The 16,026-nt window shown below is 47.6% G+C and overlaps 7 protein-coding genes and 1 non-coding gene across 8 annotated transcripts; 3 read left to right on the top strand and 5 right to left on the bottom strand.

Annotated features, from left to right (window-relative positions):
- Positions 1 to 1,093: 1,093 nt before the first annotated feature.
- BDV27DRAFT_114220 (Zn(II)2Cys6 transcription factor) lies at positions 1,094 to 3,706 on the bottom strand. The gene is made up of 6 exons (XM_032064599.1): positions 3,499 to 3,706; positions 2,455 to 3,427; positions 2,216 to 2,405; positions 1,989 to 2,169; positions 1,779 to 1,937; positions 1,094 to 1,724 (listed from the first exon to the last, which is right to left on the bottom strand). The coding sequence occupies exons 1-6, from the start codon at positions 3,666 to 3,668 to the stop codon at positions 1,211 to 1,213; spliced, it is 2,187 nt and encodes a 728-aa protein (XP_031932780.1). The 5' UTR covers positions 3,669 to 3,706; the 3' UTR covers positions 1,094 to 1,210.
- A 67-nt stretch (positions 3,707 to 3,773) lies between these two features.
- BDV27DRAFT_120383 (CaiB/BaiF CoA transferase family protein) lies at positions 3,774 to 5,254 on the bottom strand. Its single transcript, XM_032065089.1, has one exon. The coding sequence runs from the start codon at positions 5,105 to 5,107 to the stop codon at positions 3,851 to 3,853; it is 1,257 nt and encodes a 418-aa protein (XP_031932779.1). The 5' UTR covers positions 5,108 to 5,254; the 3' UTR covers positions 3,774 to 3,850.
- Positions 5,255 to 5,290: 36 nt separating this feature from the next.
- On the top strand, positions 5,291 to 6,842 carry BDV27DRAFT_114202 (acyl-CoA dehydrogenase family protein). The gene is made up of 2 exons (XM_032064598.1): positions 5,291 to 5,706; positions 5,764 to 6,842. The coding sequence occupies exons 1-2, from the start codon at positions 5,376 to 5,378 to the stop codon at positions 6,771 to 6,773; spliced, it is 1,341 nt and encodes a 446-aa protein (XP_031932778.1). The 5' UTR covers positions 5,291 to 5,375; the 3' UTR covers positions 6,774 to 6,842.
- A 286-nt stretch (positions 6,843 to 7,128) lies between these two features.
- On the bottom strand, positions 7,129 to 8,438 carry BDV27DRAFT_172368 (major facilitator superfamily domain-containing protein; the record flags this gene model as incomplete). Its single annotated transcript, XM_032075851.1, has 2 exons — positions 7,129 to 7,288; positions 7,351 to 8,438. The coding sequence occupies 2 exons, from the start codon at positions 8,436 to 8,438 to the stop codon at positions 7,129 to 7,131; spliced, it is 1,248 nt and encodes a 415-aa protein (XP_031932777.1).
- Positions 8,439 to 9,557: 1,119 nt separating this feature from the next.
- On the bottom strand, positions 9,558 to 9,629 carry BDV27DRAFT_t18. Its single transcript has one exon. It is a non-coding gene; the product is annotated as a tRNA-Gln (tRNA).
- Positions 9,630 to 11,114: 1,485 nt separating this feature from the next.
- BDV27DRAFT_140993 (sugar transporter) lies at positions 11,115 to 12,673 on the top strand (the record flags this gene model as incomplete). The annotated part of the gene is made up of 6 exons (XM_032069764.1): positions 11,115 to 11,366; positions 11,396 to 11,947; positions 11,993 to 12,005; positions 12,036 to 12,078; positions 12,148 to 12,455; positions 12,537 to 12,673. The coding sequence occupies 6 exons, from the start codon at positions 11,115 to 11,117 to the stop codon at positions 12,671 to 12,673; spliced, it is 1,305 nt and encodes a 434-aa protein (XP_031932776.1).
- Positions 12,674 to 13,341: 668 nt separating this feature from the next.
- On the top strand, positions 13,342 to 13,834 carry BDV27DRAFT_152773 (uncharacterized protein; the record flags this gene model as incomplete). The annotated part of the gene is made up of 3 exons (XM_032071638.1): positions 13,342 to 13,513; positions 13,576 to 13,700; positions 13,754 to 13,834. The coding sequence occupies 3 exons, from the start codon at positions 13,342 to 13,344 to the stop codon at positions 13,832 to 13,834; spliced, it is 378 nt and encodes a 125-aa protein (XP_031932775.1).
- A 1,226-nt stretch (positions 13,835 to 15,060) lies between these two features.
- On the bottom strand, positions 15,061 to 16,000 carry BDV27DRAFT_172367 (BTB/POZ domain-containing protein; the record flags this gene model as incomplete). The annotated part of the gene is made up of 3 exons (XM_032075850.1): positions 15,061 to 15,672; positions 15,727 to 15,853; positions 15,900 to 16,000. 3 exons carry the CDS (start codon positions 15,998 to 16,000, stop codon positions 15,061 to 15,063), a joined length of 840 nt encoding a protein of 279 aa, XP_031932774.1.
- Between the last annotated feature and the right edge of the window lie 26 nt (positions 16,001 to 16,026).

Genomic DNA, 16,026 nt, shown 5'->3' with positions numbered 1-16,026 from the left:
GTATTGATCAATACACCAATCAATAAAACAGATACTACTCTTCACTGTACTCGGAGAGTCTAATATCTTGTGGTTCAAATCTCATGGTCCCCACAGTGGGTTAAATGAAGCCTAGGATGCAGTAAACGCCGTCCTATAAGCTACCTCTGGTCTCTTGTCTAAAAACTGGTAACAACGGCATCTGCGCTAATGTCATGGATCCCAAGTCGGAGAACGAGATGGAATGGAACATAATACGCTTAAGAGCGTGCTCACAATTGAGGAACTGTGCCCGAACTTCCAGTTTTTGGTCCTCCCAACAGGCGTAAAAGTTCTTAGACTGGCGCTGGGACCTCTGTTCTCCTGTAGCCAATGGATATTGCCTCATAACGATGCAGATGCATGGTGTGCATCTCCTTGAGCAAATGCCCCTTCAAAGATAACCTCCCCCTCAAGGAGACTCATACTGAGATTTCGAGGCCCATATCGCTCGCTTCTTACACCCAACAGCACAGCCTCCTTAGAGGGCTATTCGAAGGCAAGAACTAGACTTGCTACGATGTAAGACCGACATCATCATCCGGTCCGTTCCGAACAATAGTGTCCCACATCCTCGCGCAATGGATGCCCTGTATCTCAGCTTTATATCGCAAGGTCCACGGCGAGGGTGCGGAAATAGTGTTTTCGGGAACCAAAAGTTGGACAATTCAAAGCAATGACGGCAGTTAAGATATCATTGCCCAGTTAGGTATTCATACTAGTTTGCATCCAGAAAGGAGCGCGGGATAGAGCATCATTAGAGCGGACAACGCTCGGTAGAAGAGATAGTCCGTGAGATAGCCTATCATATGTAGGTATTTCGGGCTGAAGGGAATGTCCCATAAACGGGCCAGGCGTGGACCCCACAGCCTTCCTGCGTGACCATCAGGATGAATGTTTGGCCATGGAGTATAGCCTACAGACGGGACTTCTGTTGGGTGATAACCTGAGCATTCCATATGTCCCTCATTTTCTCAAACCCCAAACCAACTTTGATAGATCGCTGGGACTTATACTGACGCATCAAGCATGGGACGAAGCGAAAGAGGAAAGAGGCATGTAGGGGGCGTGGTATACCTCATACGAGCCTTGCTAGAGCCCTTATGGTCACCAGGCTGTCAATACAGTAGCCGCCCAATGGTTCGTTAACGAAGTTGACAAATTCTTCCTTGAATGAATCACCATGCCAATGTCACAAGAATCGATATAAGAATTCCAGATTTTGCAGATTTAGCGAATCATGGTATGAAGACGCCCCTAGAACATCTGCAAAATCATCCGTAAAGTTAAACAATCCGTACCAATCACCGGGCGCTGCAATATCCCCATTTTCCATTCTCGGGGAAGGTTGTAAGGCAGGCGCTAGTGTAGGGTCTTCTCCCTGAATGGAATCCATGGCCTCAGTCGGTGTGGGCAGATCCTGAGTTTTATCGGCATCGGCACTTCTATCTGTATTCTCAGTATGGGTTACTGGTTGACCTGATGGTGCGACAATGTCTGTCAACCGGAGAGTACGCGCGGTGCTATCATCCAGACATCGGAAGAAGAGATTCAGTACCCAATTTTCTATATCCCATGTTTTCTGTAACTCCTGGAGCCCGAGAAGGCAGAGCTTTGCGCGGTGTTCTGCCAACTTCCTAGCCGTTCCAGATGTTCGGCGACAGTGGATAGTATGGATACACAGCGTCGAGAATGTATGGGTGATCCTATTACATTAGCACATCGCTGGGAAATATCACGTAAGAGCAAATGGAACATACAGATGAGTAGGCCCGTGTTGGACAAGGTTGTGTGACAACATGTCCTCGATAATCCTGGTACTCCTAGTGGCAGCATCCAGTGCAACCTGGCCTGCTTTGTCCACGGGAGGATTGGAAGAATTAAGGAACGATGGTCGGTGTAGGAGGATGCACAAGTTACTGAAAAGTCAGAACGCCTTCATAGGACAGAGTACAAAGCAAACGACATACTTGTACGTCATGTGCAACAATCCAGTCAAAAACATGGCTCTCGGGGACGCTGTAGTTTCTAATTTCAGGGTTGCAGGTAAGCATGACTCCCATTCGCATAATGTCTGCTGTAACTTTGTCCGTGACGATTCATCGGTACCGGACTGCACAGGAAGATATTGTGTTGATACAATAGTGCGCACTGTCTTCTTAGCATGGGCGCCACCAAGGCAGTAAAGGGAGCATACATATCCTCGCTAACTTGGCCATTTCCGCCGGATAAACTATATCTTCTTCTCTTTGTGCTCCAAACACTTGTGCATCTTCCACTGCTTCCTCTTCACGGATATCGCTCGGCTCAAGCATTGCAACATCGCAGTCTTCGTCTCGTATCCGAGGCGGAAGACCCAAGGCTGCAGCACTTTGCTGGTCGCGTATCTTCTTTTACGTTAGAGTAGTTTTACAATGAGGTACTGCAAATACCCACATAAAGGGCCCACCATATTCGTTTCCATAATTTTTCTTCCCGCGGGGACGGAAAGGGTAATTTGGACCTAGGACAGTCAGCAACACCACAGTTTTGATTGTTTAACACCAACATCATATGCATGCCACGCTTTTGAGCCAAGCTAATAGCGACTCCTAGCCAGAACCTCGTATCACGTTCTTCAGACGGCCCTCCGCGCCAAGAGCTCAGCAAGAACAGTGACTGCAACTTGGTAGTCTTGTTCGACTCCCAGTCGGCATCATATATAGCCTTAGCTCGACTATAGAAGAGGAACTTGGCTCGATATCGAACAGAGAACTCGGTGCGCGCAAAGTCTTCGTCAGTGCAAAGACTAACCCCAATGAAGAGCATCGACTGCAGCAGAAGGTGAGAAATATCTCCTCGGGCGTATGATTGTTTGACCGCTAAGCGGTCCAGTATGGGAAAGCATGGGTGAAACCATGTGAAGTAGGCCCTCAGTAGTATCGCACAAGTGTCTTTTGGTGGATAGGAGAATGCGCCATCAGCATTCAGCTGCTCTTCCACCTTTCGCCTGTGTGCGCGAAGAGCTTCATCGCGTGTACTATTAGCGTCCAGCCTTTCTGGGATGGGGTAGTGAAGGCGAGTATTTTGCATAGCGTTCGCCGGACCCTTCTCAGGTGACCGCCGTCCCTCATCAATTACACACGTCAGGGGACTTGATTCTCCAAGGAACACAGTCTGATGAGAAACGCTTGTCGTATCTCCAGCGGATATCCAAGAAGTCCCAAAGCTGTTCCGGCTATGCGTCGCACTGCTACCGCGTTGTCCCAGATGATGACGCTGATCAGGAGAATCCGACGCGTCGATATGCACAAGTGAACTTTCACCTGGCTGGAAAATGCTATGATCTGCGGAAACAGTCGAGTCTGAGATTATGGAATCTCCCTCATGTGGAGTCCCCGACTGCCGTAAAGCCTTCTTGCGAGGATACCTGTAGCAACATATTGGCATGTCTACTTCCTCGGTACAAACATGGGTCTATTGTATGTGGATCAAGCTTACTTTCCTCGCTTAGAGACCCCCACTTCACAGGGAACATTCATAGAGACGCAGTTATGACAAGGTCGCGTCTCGAGGACATTACAGCGGATACGGCGCCGATTGCAGTGAAGACACGCCTGTCGGGCGCGCTTCCTGGTCGGATACCGACCCGAGTCGGCTTCAGGCGTCATTATAATATTATAGTACGATTTATAGTTGTGAGTTAAAGAATACAGGGCTGGTATGCGAGGGGTATAGAGGAGAAGAAACAACGAGAGAAGTAAATGAGAACAAGTCGGCTATATGTGTCTTGGCATTTGGCGGTCGGCGTAAATTCTACACGCCGACCGGCATTTATTGCTAGTCTAGTGCATTATGAATCCTTCCCCGCATCATCAATTCCCAACTCGGCCAGGATCGCCGCATTATGTTCTCCGACATCCGGAACTGCGTCCATTCTGGCCGAGAATTTACCAGGATCCCCTTGAGTTAGTCCTGGTGGCAGCAAAGCCGGGACTATGCCAGCCGGAGTGGAAACCTCAGTCCACCGATCACGCGCTTTGAGCTGTGGATGTTCCCAAACCCCCTGCATATCGTTGACATTACCATTGGCGATTGCGGCCTCATCCAAAAGAGTAACCACTTTCTCCGCTGTCAAAGATGAGAACACCTCGCAAATGATGCCCTTAAGCGCATCACGGTTCTGCGATCGAAGGGAGTTATTGACAAACCGTTCATCTGTCGCCAAGTCTGGCAGAGACAGAACCTTCTCACAGAAATTGACCCATTCACGTTCATTCTGGATCCCCAGCATGACGGATTTTCCATCTCCTGTTTCAAATGGTCCATACGGGTAGACCGCAGCGTGCGAGGCTCCCGTTGGTGTCGGTCTAGGTGCGTTCTGGTAGGTATAGTATAGCGGAAAGCCCATCCATTCGACCATACTCTCTAACATAGAAATATCGATGTTACACCCACGCTTCTCGGGGTCATTCCCCCTTTGGATGATAGCCGCCAGAATATTAGAATACGCGTAACTTCCGGCAGAAATATCCGCGATAGAAATGCCTACTTTAGCAGGCTCTTGAGCGGTCCCTGTAACAGAGAGCATGCCTGCCTCGCTTTGTATAAGCAAGTCGTAGGCCTTCTTATCACGATACGGGCCATCTGGTCCGTACCCGGAGATATTGCACACAATCAGTGAGGGATGCTTCTTCGCAAGCTCCTCATGGGATAGTCCTAGCCGTGCGCTCGCTCCGGGAGCCAAGTTCTGAACTAGGACATCGGCTTTACCCAGCAGGCGCATTAGGACTCCATGATCGCGTGACTTCTTGAGGTCTAATGCGAGACTTTCCTTCGACCGATTTGTCCAGACGAAATGCGATGCAAGACCGTTGACGCGAGTGTCGTAATTACGTGCAAAGTCCCCCACACCAGGTCGCTCAATTTTAATGACACGAGCCCCAAGATCTGCTAGTTGCCGCGTACAGAATGGAGCGGCAATGGCCTGTTCAAGGCTAACCACTGTGATGCCAGAAAGGGGTCCCTTCGGTGAGGTCTTGGTTGAAACGCTGCGAGCGCCTGATATCCGAGGATACAACGCCTGAGATAGCGGTCGCAAGGGAGCCATTCTGTGATATATTAATGACAGTTATCTGGACAGAAACGTGTCTACAGACAAGATTCAGGTCTTAAATGCAGTCTTTCGCAGGATACACGAGTTTAATAGATACCTACCTCGGCCTGATCGACCGGTGGGGTCAAGCGGTTATTCGGCGGTTATATGACATGCCGATGAGCGGGTTTATGCCGGGTACGTGGTTCGCGCCACGAATACCGTTTATTTATAATCCCCAATCACATCTCGAGTGATAACTTCGCCTGTAAATCCATTCGTTATGTCTCGACTTTGCACTCGGAAAACTCTATGCTCTAGACTCAGTCCAGCTATTGAGAGAGTGCTGCCACGCAGCCCGATAGTATCATGGACAACACCGCGGTCGAGGTTCTCCACCTCTGCTCGGCGCCCGTTGATGGAATTGACGGGATTCACTGAAGAGCAGTTAACCATTCGGGAAGCGATTTCAGCCATTTGTTCCAAGTTTCCCAACACATATTGGCAAGAATGTGACCAAAATGAACGCGATCCAAAGGAGTTCCATGCCGCGTTGGCCAAGGACGGATGGCTAGGGATTGCGCTACCCGAAGAGCTCGGGGGAGCTGGGCTCGGTAGGTTCATTCAATGAAGGAATCCAATATAGTTCTATGATACTAACAAATGAGTAGGTATCTCTGAAGCAACAATGATGATGCAGACCATCACGCAATCCGGCGCTGGAATGGCCGGGGCTCAATCCATTCATGCAAATGTGTATGCCACGCAACCTCTGGCGAAGTTCGGTACCAAGCAACAACTCGAAGAGACTATCCCAAAAATCATTAATGGCACCTGGCGGACATGCTTTGGCGTCACAGAACCGAACACCGGTCTGGAGACGTTAAAGCTGAAGACCCTGGCCACTAAGAACCCAGAGAAGAAAACCTACTCAATCTCAGGCCAGAAAATCTGGATTACTTGCGCACAGGTTGCCTCAAAAATGATCCTCCTGGCGCGAACAACGCCTCTGGAGGAAGTAAAAAAGTCAAGTCAAGGTCTCTCGTTATTCTGTATCGACATAGACCGGAGTAAGTCCGGACTGGATATGCGCAAAATCAAGAAGATGGGAGGCCGTGCGGTCGACGCCAATGAGGTGTTTTTCGACAACTACGAAATCCCGGAAAGCACCTTGATCGGTCAAGAGAACGAGGGATTCAAGATCATCCTCCACGGCATGAATGCAGAGCGATGTCTCCTGGCCGGTGAAGCGTTGGGTCTCGGATACGCTGCTTTGGAACGCGCTGCACAGTACGCAAGCGATCGGGTAGTTTTTGGGAGGCCGATCGGACAAAACCAGGGCATTGCGCATCCACTAGCGGACGCATATATGCAATTAGAAGCGGCTAAGCTGGCGACATACCATGCGGCGCGCTTGTACGATGCCTCCAAAACGGATGATTCCATCCCGTTCCACTCTGTGGGCGTGGCGTGCAATAGCGCCAAATATCTTGCTGCGGAAGCAGCATTCAAAGCGTGCGAACGGGCAGTTCTCAGTCATGGAGGAATGGGCTATGCGATGGAGTATGATGTGGAGAGATATCTGCGAGAGTGTCTAGTGCCGCGGATTGCACCAGTAAGCCGGGAGATGATATTGAACTATGTGAGCGAGAAGGTGCTCCAACTACCGCGCAGTTACTAGTGTTCTATAATACGGAGGTGTAGAATACACATTTCAGATATAGTAGCCAATCATTTATCCTGAGGAAGTTAATTTGCTTTCAAAATAACAAGGTTGGACTGTCTTTTTCAGTTCAATGTATGTTGCTTCTCTGCTACCATAAAAAGAGGGGATACTAAATGCTAGCACTACGGCGCTAATTGTTCATCTTCCGAGCGATCTCGAGGAAGAATGCCGGCTTGACGTTAGTGCTATTTAGGGCAAATGATAGCACTCTTAATACTTGTTACATTTCAATGCCTCTCTACTTCAACATTTTCAGGATGTATTCTAAAAAGTAAAGCCAATCAATTATCTACACCAGATATTTCACTAATTAAACAGTACTTTTTACCCTCTTCCGCTTCAACACTAACACGCCGACAAAACATATCAAGCCAGCAGCGTAAGCACACCCAGCGAACGCGATCAATCCCCAGTACTCCCCATGACAACGATGAATGATTTCACCTGCGATAGGAACTCCAGTCAATGCCCTAAGCCAGTCAGCTGTGTATTCATAAACCCGGAGAAGGAGAAGGAGAAGATATGAACATACCCTAAGCTTACAATCGTATAGACAGTGGTATAAAACCGTCCGTATTGTTCGGTGGGACATAGTTCGCCGACGCAAACTGGAACGAGGCTAATATTACTTCCCGACCCAATTCCAAACGCCACGGAAAATATAACCGTCGCAACGACGTTTCCATTCGCCGGCATCCAGATTCCTAGCACTGCGATGAGACAGAAGATATTTGTCAAGGTCAACATCTCGAACCGGCCAATCCGGTCGGCCAGGATGCCCGGTAGCCAGCGACCAGGGAATGAGCCGGCGTTGAGGAACACTACCATTAGATAAGCTAAGCGGCTGGAGATCCCGTAGGTCAGGGAGTATGAGGTGATATATTCGAGAGGGATGAAGAATCCCCATTCGATGAAGAAGGCACCCAAGGTGGTGAGGGCTAGGGCTGGGTCCTTTAGGATTCTAAGATCGGGCAGCAGGGAGGTGGCGGTGGACGACTTCGGCGGAAGACGAGCTTTTAGTAAGAGACATCCCGGGATTAGGAGAATAAGGGTAATGAGCGCGATCACCCTTGTTGCCCAGGCGAATCCGATACGCGGCCCTAGGTACTCCAAGACCAATGGAAAGATCACGCCGCCGATGCTCCCGCCAGACATGGCCAAGCCAGTTGCACCACCTCGGCGAACACTGAAGAAGTGGCCAATAGTCGCAACAGGAACAATAAAGATGAATGACGTTCCGACTCCACCGATGATACCTATTACCACTAGGAAGTGCCAGTACTCTTGACAGAATCCTACCAGGACAAGGGTGAGAATGAGGAGGATCGAGCCCGTGAGCATAAGGAGACGGGGCCCTTTGGCGTCAAAGACCGGGCCAATCTGGATGCCACAAAAGAAGACGAGGAAGTTGTATATGCCAAAGATCCAGCTTATTTGGCTTTCACCAAGGTGGGATAGTTGGTGCGTTGAGATCCATGCCTGGTAGATGCCGATACTATTCATCAAACCCAGGCCACCCATGATGGAGCTAAAGCTGCCGAGAACGACGAGGTTGGCCTCAAGCCCACCTTCTGGGTAGGACCAGGCGGGATGAGAGGGTACAAGCTCAAGTTGGTCCATTCAGTATTCAGTATAAAGTCTATGTGTAGATATAAAAGTAAGGACGAGTCTATACAACAAGAAGACACTGCTACTCCTTTGTACTCTGCCTAGCTTTATATGATGCCCTCCAACGAGACCCATGTCAACTTCATGTAGATCTAGTCTCTTCTATACTCTCTTTTCTTGCGGCCAAAGCAATTTCAGACCATGGTTCCGATTCTCATTATCAAACGGCCGCATATGCCGCCATTAGGTTCCACAAGAGTATACAAAGCTTGGACCAATCATACAATTGTTCAACAACTGTCCCCTCAGCTTTTTCATTCTATCCGATTCTTCATCGTGAAAATTTTCCCTGTCATATGCTGAGTACGAATCTACCGTATGAATCATAGTACGTCCAACTTCGCCGAATGCCGATGGCCAAGTCGGGGTACATCGGCCACCTCTCTTGGCACCGTTTCGCAACGTCAAAGCAGCAGCAAAGTGCTTTCATGCAAATCTTGTCTGACGTGCTTTAAGGTGAAGTTTATTTGTTGCTGTTGAGCAGCAAATTACTAGATAGGGTGGTCATACCACTGTAAAAAGTTCAATCTTCGGTGTCGCTCGTGAAGCTCAAGACAAGCAATAGAACCGTAACATGTATACAACCTAAGATGTATCACGTATGCCGTCTAACCTGTCCAATTTTACCTGTGCTGAGAAGAAGACCAGCACATCAAGCTGCAGTCTAAACGTAGGTTGCCCATCTGGTAGCCATCGGCCAAGCTTCGCCGAGCACAATGGTCATAGACGCATGGACCCTGAGTACATCCTTGTGAGAAGATTGAGTTTGATCGACAGGGGATCCACACCTCTAAATTATTACACTTGACTTGCCCGCGGGTTGGGCATGAATGCTGTTTTGGTTCTCGGCTTAGGGCTCGTGGCGAACGCGGGATACATGTGGTTTGCCGGCTGGCCGACGTCCAGCGGGCCAGATGTATGTGCTGACGGAGATAATCCGGAGCGGCCCTTTCCGAATCTCGGGTCGGAGAGTAAAAAATTTATAAAATAAAATTTAAAAAGCTAAATATTGGAAAAGCGGCCCTTTAAGAGGACGTGACGACAAGTATGCAAAAAAGAAGATACTGGATCAGGTCGTGCCCGGGATCGAACCGGGATTACAGGAATCAGAATCCTGGGTGCTAACCATTACACTACACAACCGCTGGTTGTGAAAGCTGTATTCCATATTAAACTTATAAAGTAAAATTAGCAAATCTCTTCCATAGCGCGCAATGTTTTCGTAGCAATGAGTATAGAGCTGTTAGATAACGAGATATTTGAGGGGATGCGCTTCAATTATGGATCCTTATTATTTCAAACGCAATTATTTTCCCATACTAATTGACTTATGTAACGTTGCAAGTGATGTGAATTGTTGTGAATGCTCGGCTTCAATATTCTGCTGAGGATCCGGAGAACTGAGATATATAAGTAGTAGGGTTCTCTATTCGTTAACACCGACCTGCTTGACGAATCAAAGATATATATCAAGACGTACCACATCTCTAATAATTTATTTGTATAGGTCAAATAAAGTCTAACTCTATTTGCTATCAAAAGAATATTCTATATTCGGCATCATTCGTTCCTGGCTGTTTTCGTTTTTCCTTTCTGCGAATGCTACGTGCCCCCCTACGGGGATTTGCACGTAAACGGTTCTCATAACTATTCTAGCTATATGCTATCATCTTGTTTTAAATAAAATTAAACCGACCTAAAAAGTGGCTAGTCATTTTATTCTATCCATTTTACGACCGGGCTTTACTCGGCTGCTACCAGTGTGATGTACAATATCAGAAGAGTACCCCTGCAGTCCCCCGGATACCAAGCAAAACTATTCGAATAGCCTGGGTCATCCTTCACAAGGCGCTATACTACTTATCCCAATGGTGTCGCTCTTGGTTCAATCAATCCAGGATGTGAGTTGACCAGGTGACGTCCACGTAAACAAAGGATGCATAACGTCGGGCCATCATCAACCTAGAGGATTTTTATCCTTAAGACCTCCTCGTTGACTGTTCGACAAAAACGCACAAAACCATACAGCTCTTTTTCTTCTTCCTCCACCTATGTTGACAACTAGAATTCATCATGGAACCGCGCACACAGCCTGCTAACTGTCGCCGATTTGGGCAGAGTTGCTCCGTTGGCCTGCGGAAGCGAGCCGACGCAGCACCCGATTGATCATGTCTAGATTAGACTCCCCTGGTTCTTAACATAATGGTGGCGCAGAGGGATGTACAGTTAAATTTCTCCTCGTGCGCAGACCGCCCGAGTATATTATGTGCTCTCCCTCATTATCGCACGCAAATATATGGAGAAAGGACAAAAGAAGTTAGTGACCTACATTAGAGTCAAACTGCGGCTAATCAATGCTTATGCTATGGGTGCAGGTGCGAAACGAACACTATGGGGTGCGGATGTCATCCGCAAGTCTTTGATTTGCCTTTCGTCACCCACAATTAGGTCAACCTACTCCCTGGGAAACAGGCCATGGATAATCTTACGAATCCATTATGCACCTCGAGCCTCCCCTGTATTTACATAAGAAGCCCACGCCGTGTGTGGGGCTACATCCCTCCATCTTCTCACCACTTGATATCCTTCCCAATTATCAAATCGTTTTCTCTACTGACTTCGTACACTATGTTCTGGAGGACACCGATGACAATCCAGTACGCACAGATATTTCTTGTTATTGCCCCGGATTTTCTCCAGTACTGTTACAATCAAGCCGGACTTTCGGCGCTCCTCGATCTCCCCGATGTGATCCGTTACTTCCCCCTGATTGACACCGTCAACACACATGGAGCCAAGGAGGCAAAGAATTCAACTATCAAGGGTCTCATCAATGGCTGCTTGCAATTGGGAGCCGTTGTTGGTGCATTGTCCTGCTCCGTATTAGTGATGCTCTCGGCCGTCAAAAGACCATCTTCGTCGCTGGAATCTGCGCCGCAGCTGGCCAGATTCTCCAATGCACGGCATTCTCACTTGGTCAGTTTACCGTGGGTCGTATTATACTGGGTGTTGGAGTCGGCCAATTGAGCGTTATTGTGCCAGTGTGGCAAGCAGAAAGCTCTTCTGTTGGTAACCGTGGTCGTAAGGTCATTACCGCCGGCATCTTAATTTGCGTGGGATTCGTACTGTCTAGCTGGATCAACTTAGGCTTCAGCAAGGCGTCCTTACCACCGCTGCAGTGGCGCATTGTGCTGGCAGTCCCGGTTATCTTCTCCTTTATTATCTGCATCTCCATTTTTATACTTCCTCAATCCCCTCGCTGGCTGGTCCAGAAGCACCGCATCGCGGAAGCAACAGAAGCACTCGCGCAGCTCAATGGCATGCCCAGCGATGACGAACATGTCCAATACGGGATATGCCAAATCAGAAATTCATTAGACACAGGCCCAAAAGTTTCCGTCAAGGATATATTCGACAGGAACGACCAAAACCGGCTCCTATACCGGTTTGCATTATGCCTCGTAATACAAACACTCCAACAACTCGTGGGCGGGAACTTGATCTAGATCTACACGACGAGTATTTTCCAAAAGAATTTGCACCTTCAAGGTGATATCCCAGCAATCGTGGCCGCAAGCTCCCTTATCTGGAAGTTCCTTTGCGCTTTTGTATCATTTTTCGCAGTCGACCGTCTAGAAAGACGGTGAATCTTCGTTATAAGTGGGACTAGCATGTCGATGTGTATGGTCGCCATGGCCGCTGCCACGAGCTTTCCTGCGTCAAACCATGCCGCCTCAATTGTTGCAGCTGTCTTTATCTTCATATTCAATTTTTGCTACCCAATCGGCTTCTTGGGAGGGAACTTTCTGTACTGCGCTGAGATTGCCCCTGCCCACCTGCGAGCGGCCATGTCCTCCGTATCGACTGCGAACCATTGGCTGTGGAACTTTATCATCACCATGGTGACACCGGTTGCGTTGTCCAGTATCGGCTGGAAATATTATATTGTCTTTGCCGCCACATCTGCGTGTGTTCCTCTGATTGTGCTTCCGTTCTTCCCAGAGACCATGAATCGCAACCTGGAACTGATTGACAAATTATCCAAATAAGCCCCTACTCTCTGGGATATTGTTCCAATGGCTAGACGGTTGCCACAGGGTGATGCTCAGCCCAACGTGGGTGCTATGAGTGAGGAGAAGGATGCTGAAGGAGAAGTTGCCAGAGCTGAGCAAAGAGAATTCGCTTAAAGGCTCGTGCAATCACCGAAACTCCCCCACTATTGCAATGATTAGGCATTCTGGATGTGAAGTACGGATCTCAGTAGTTCTGCCTTTCTAGTTTATCTGACATACGCTGTGCAATGCACTAGCTCAGGCTTGTTATCATGCAGCACCTACGTTGTAATACCCGGCTTAGACGTAGTATACAATGATATTTGTTTTGACAACCCGGAGCAAAAGGTCTCCTATCTATGATGCTCCACTCATTAGTTCCTCCTAGACTCCAGTTGTGAAACATGAGGTTGCAATGACCGGAGGTACTAGGGAGAAAGGGCCCACGGTTGACCCACACCCCCCTGTAAATCGTTCATGAAGATAGGGCCAGACAAGGCTTAAGCGGACTCTCGAGAGTTCCACGAGGGCCTTGTCATTGCCCATACAATTACTATTCGACTGATAGTTACAATGCCCTCCACTAAATCCCCCACCTATAGGAGCACCACGTGCGACATCCAGGAACCAAAAAATGATATGATCAGCGTGAGCTGGTCATGGAAATGTGAACACTCGCATTGCTGGACTGCCCCGATCAAGAGTATATAAAACGGCCACGCAGAGCTTCTCTCTCCTCCCTAGATTAAACCAAGGCCTTCACAATATATCGCAACACCTGTCTTACCCATTTCCATTGTATCATGCGCGTTTCTGCTGTAACTGTGGCTCTTTGTGCCAGTGCCGCGATGGCCGCTCCAACAGAGACTCCCGACCTATCCAATATTCTCCAAGCCTTCAATACCTCCAAGATCGCGCAGGATGCTGGACCAGTACTCGAATCCCTCCTAGTCACAGGCAACTGCAACATTCCCGGTTCGTTCCCTGCGGCACTATTATTGTTGGATCAACCGAAAGCTAATGCCTCCCGTTGAAAGCTTGCTTCCAGCAACTCATCCCAGCTGTCAAGAACTGTAATGCTGCTATCGTTGGTGGGGGTTCAGACATTGCCTCTGACCTTCAGTGTGTGAGCAGTGTCGTTGAGGATTTAGTGCCGAATCAGGTATGTCCTATGCCTTGGACTGATGTTCTCCACCAATGCTGATTCCTGATAAGTCCAATGACTGTGCTGTCTGTGTTGGTGATGCTATCTCCTCCATTCGATCCCAGCTGGAGAATGGGTCTCAGTCCCATTGAATGCCCTGTCAAACAAACCTTGGGAATCTGAGTCTTGTATTGTAATTAACTAGCTAATTTATTATTCCAATTTCTTGCCTATCTATGGCATTTCGAGGCTAATGCTACCTAGAAACAAAAGAATCTCTTAGATAAAGATGGCTCCGCAGAGTTCAAAATCTAAAATACTTATCTACAGAGTTCATCCCGAGTAAGGGCCAATTTAATACGGAATCGTAAGAAGACACAGAAAAACTCTCAGGAGCGATTCTACCTCACAGTATCCATTTTTCTAAAAACAAGACAAACACTGAAATATCCTTCAATAAACCCAATTAAAGAAAATCAGCACTACAAGACCGTCTTTCCCCTGCTTCCATGACAAGTGCCACGGAAAAATCTATACAACCCGTTTCATGTAAAGACCGGACGAAGCTATCAGGAGAAATCCCGCTAATACTTCGACTAAATCCAATCCCTGTCTACCTAGGAGCTTATTCAACCATGAAGCCCGCAGCGTAAACTAGATTTGGTTAGTCGGGACAATGAAATTTTGTTAGGAACTTATGATTTCTTAGGGCTGCATCGGAGAGATTGTTGCACCGACTGTTACTCTTCCCCACTATTTTGTGGGGCCTTGCGACAGCCCTAACCCTGGGACTGTGGCCTGAGTTGATAAGGAGATTGGGGGATCTGCATTCCTTCCAGTGGCTGTTTGGTTGAGATGAGGGATTTTGAATAAAGTGATATGATTGATTATTAACTTAGTAGAGTCTAGACATCTTCTTGTTTTAGTCTTCGACTGATTAATATGCTGGCCTTCGGCATGGAATCTTTAGGTTGCGGGAGAGGAGAGGGTTCAGAGCAGAATATATCTGGTTCATTTGATGCTATTCTGAATGTGTTAACGATATGTGTATTCGAGATATCATGACCATGAAAGCTTTTATTCTACGGCGTACGTAGTAATATGAACCATTATGTGAACGCGAAATGATTCAATTGCTTAGTAGCACGTATTAGCTTGATATATTATATGAGTACACTAGCTTCATATCCTTGTGAACACTTTTTTGAGCCAAGTCCCGCGTTATAACAGTACTAGGGTCCAGGCCTACTTTCTGTCTATTCATATCATTACATTAGTATCATCTTTTCATAGGCATCCTGTAATATTAGACCGGGGATCACCACTTACTTTCGATTTCTTATACTATCATCATATCATCTCATTTGCCCGAAGTTTCTTACATGTCCCACCTAGATTCCATGGATACGGACTTGTTCATCATGGCAACGACTAGGTCGTATGAAAATTGAGGTACCGATCTTAAAAGATTGTCTTGAAGGGCTGCAGCCGCCGTTCCCTTCGCTTTCCTTAGTGCACTCAAGTGGTCCATGGTGACTTCAACCGCCAGATCTCGCAGACCTCGGTCATTTTCAGGCGTGGAGTTATAGATCTCGACGATCGCCTGTGGGAACGATTGCGCATCCAATCGTTGAATTAATTCATGTCCAACATTTTCTTTGGAGAGAGCTTTCAGTCCATGTATAAGGAGACGATCCGCAAGGGAATACATCAAGATATGAAAGGAAAGGGGATCTGAGAATCGTGCTTGCTCTTCAGGCACGTCGCAGACTTGATTTGATTCAGCAAGTTCCACGTTTCCTGCTTGGGTGAGTGGAGTCTCTGTGCCTTCCCACCTAGGGGGACTGGTGATGTTCCCTTGATCAAAGTTATGGCCATCAGGTGCTTGGAACTGAGTATTAACCTGATATTCCAGGGTATAGAAATATTCAACCATCTGCTTCACCAAGGCCGGTTCTTCATCTAGATTAACCTCAGACGTAGAGGCCTCCTATGATTAGCATGTTAGATAAGAATGTAATCTCGAGTTTTATTCAAGCCTTACTTTGAACTTTCCATTGCATGCTCTAGCAAAAAACTCCGACCGTGTACAGACTATACATTTATGAACAGGATAAGATTCCTGACCACATAGAATGGTCAGATCACTGTACACAGGGTTGTAGCGCAAGCTATATTTTATTTAGATCCTACTTAGGGCGGTCAAGGATAAAATACCTTGCCAAAGCCTCTAGAAGCTCTCGGCCAGGAATGGTATCTTGAGCCTCATTTTCTGCTAGTTTCTTTGTGCCACAAGGAAGGAATCTTCTTCTCGGCATGTGTATTGTTGACTAACTTAAAAGCA

This window comes from Aspergillus caelatus, assembly GCF_009193585.1.
Source record: "Aspergillus caelatus strain CBS 763.97 unplaced genomic scaffold BDV27scaffold_9, whole genome shotgun sequence".
NCBI classification, from domain to species: Eukaryota; Fungi; Ascomycota; class Eurotiomycetes; order Eurotiales; family Aspergillaceae; genus Aspergillus; species Aspergillus caelatus.
This window is presented reverse-complemented; position numbering and strand designations above follow the sequence as displayed.

Excerpts from the sequence above, each read along its gene's own strand:
- BDV27DRAFT_114220 (XM_032064599.1), bottom strand. The coding sequence starts at position 3,668 with ATGACGCCTGAAGCCGACTCGGGTCGGTATCCGACCAGGAAGCGCGCC. Across the intron at positions 1,938-1,988 it reads TTGTTGCACATGACGTACAA|TAACTTGTGCATCCTCCTAC; the intron begins GTATGTCGTTTG and ends CTGACTTTTCAG. Across the intron at positions 1,725-1,778 it reads CAACACGGGCCTACTCATCT|GATCACCCATACATTCTCGA; the intron begins GTATGTTCCATT and ends CTAATGTAATAG.
- BDV27DRAFT_120383 (XM_032065089.1), bottom strand. The coding sequence starts at position 5,107 with ATGGCTCCCTTGCGACCGCTATCTCAGGCGTTGTATCCTCGGATATCA.
- BDV27DRAFT_114202 (XM_032064598.1), top strand. The coding sequence starts at position 5,376 with ATGTCTCGACTTTGCACTCGGAAAACTCTATGCTCTAGACTCAGTCCA. Across the intron at positions 5,707-5,763 it reads GCTCGGGGGAGCTGGGCTCG|GTATCTCTGAAGCAACAATG; the intron begins GTAGGTTCATTC and ends ACAAATGAGTAG.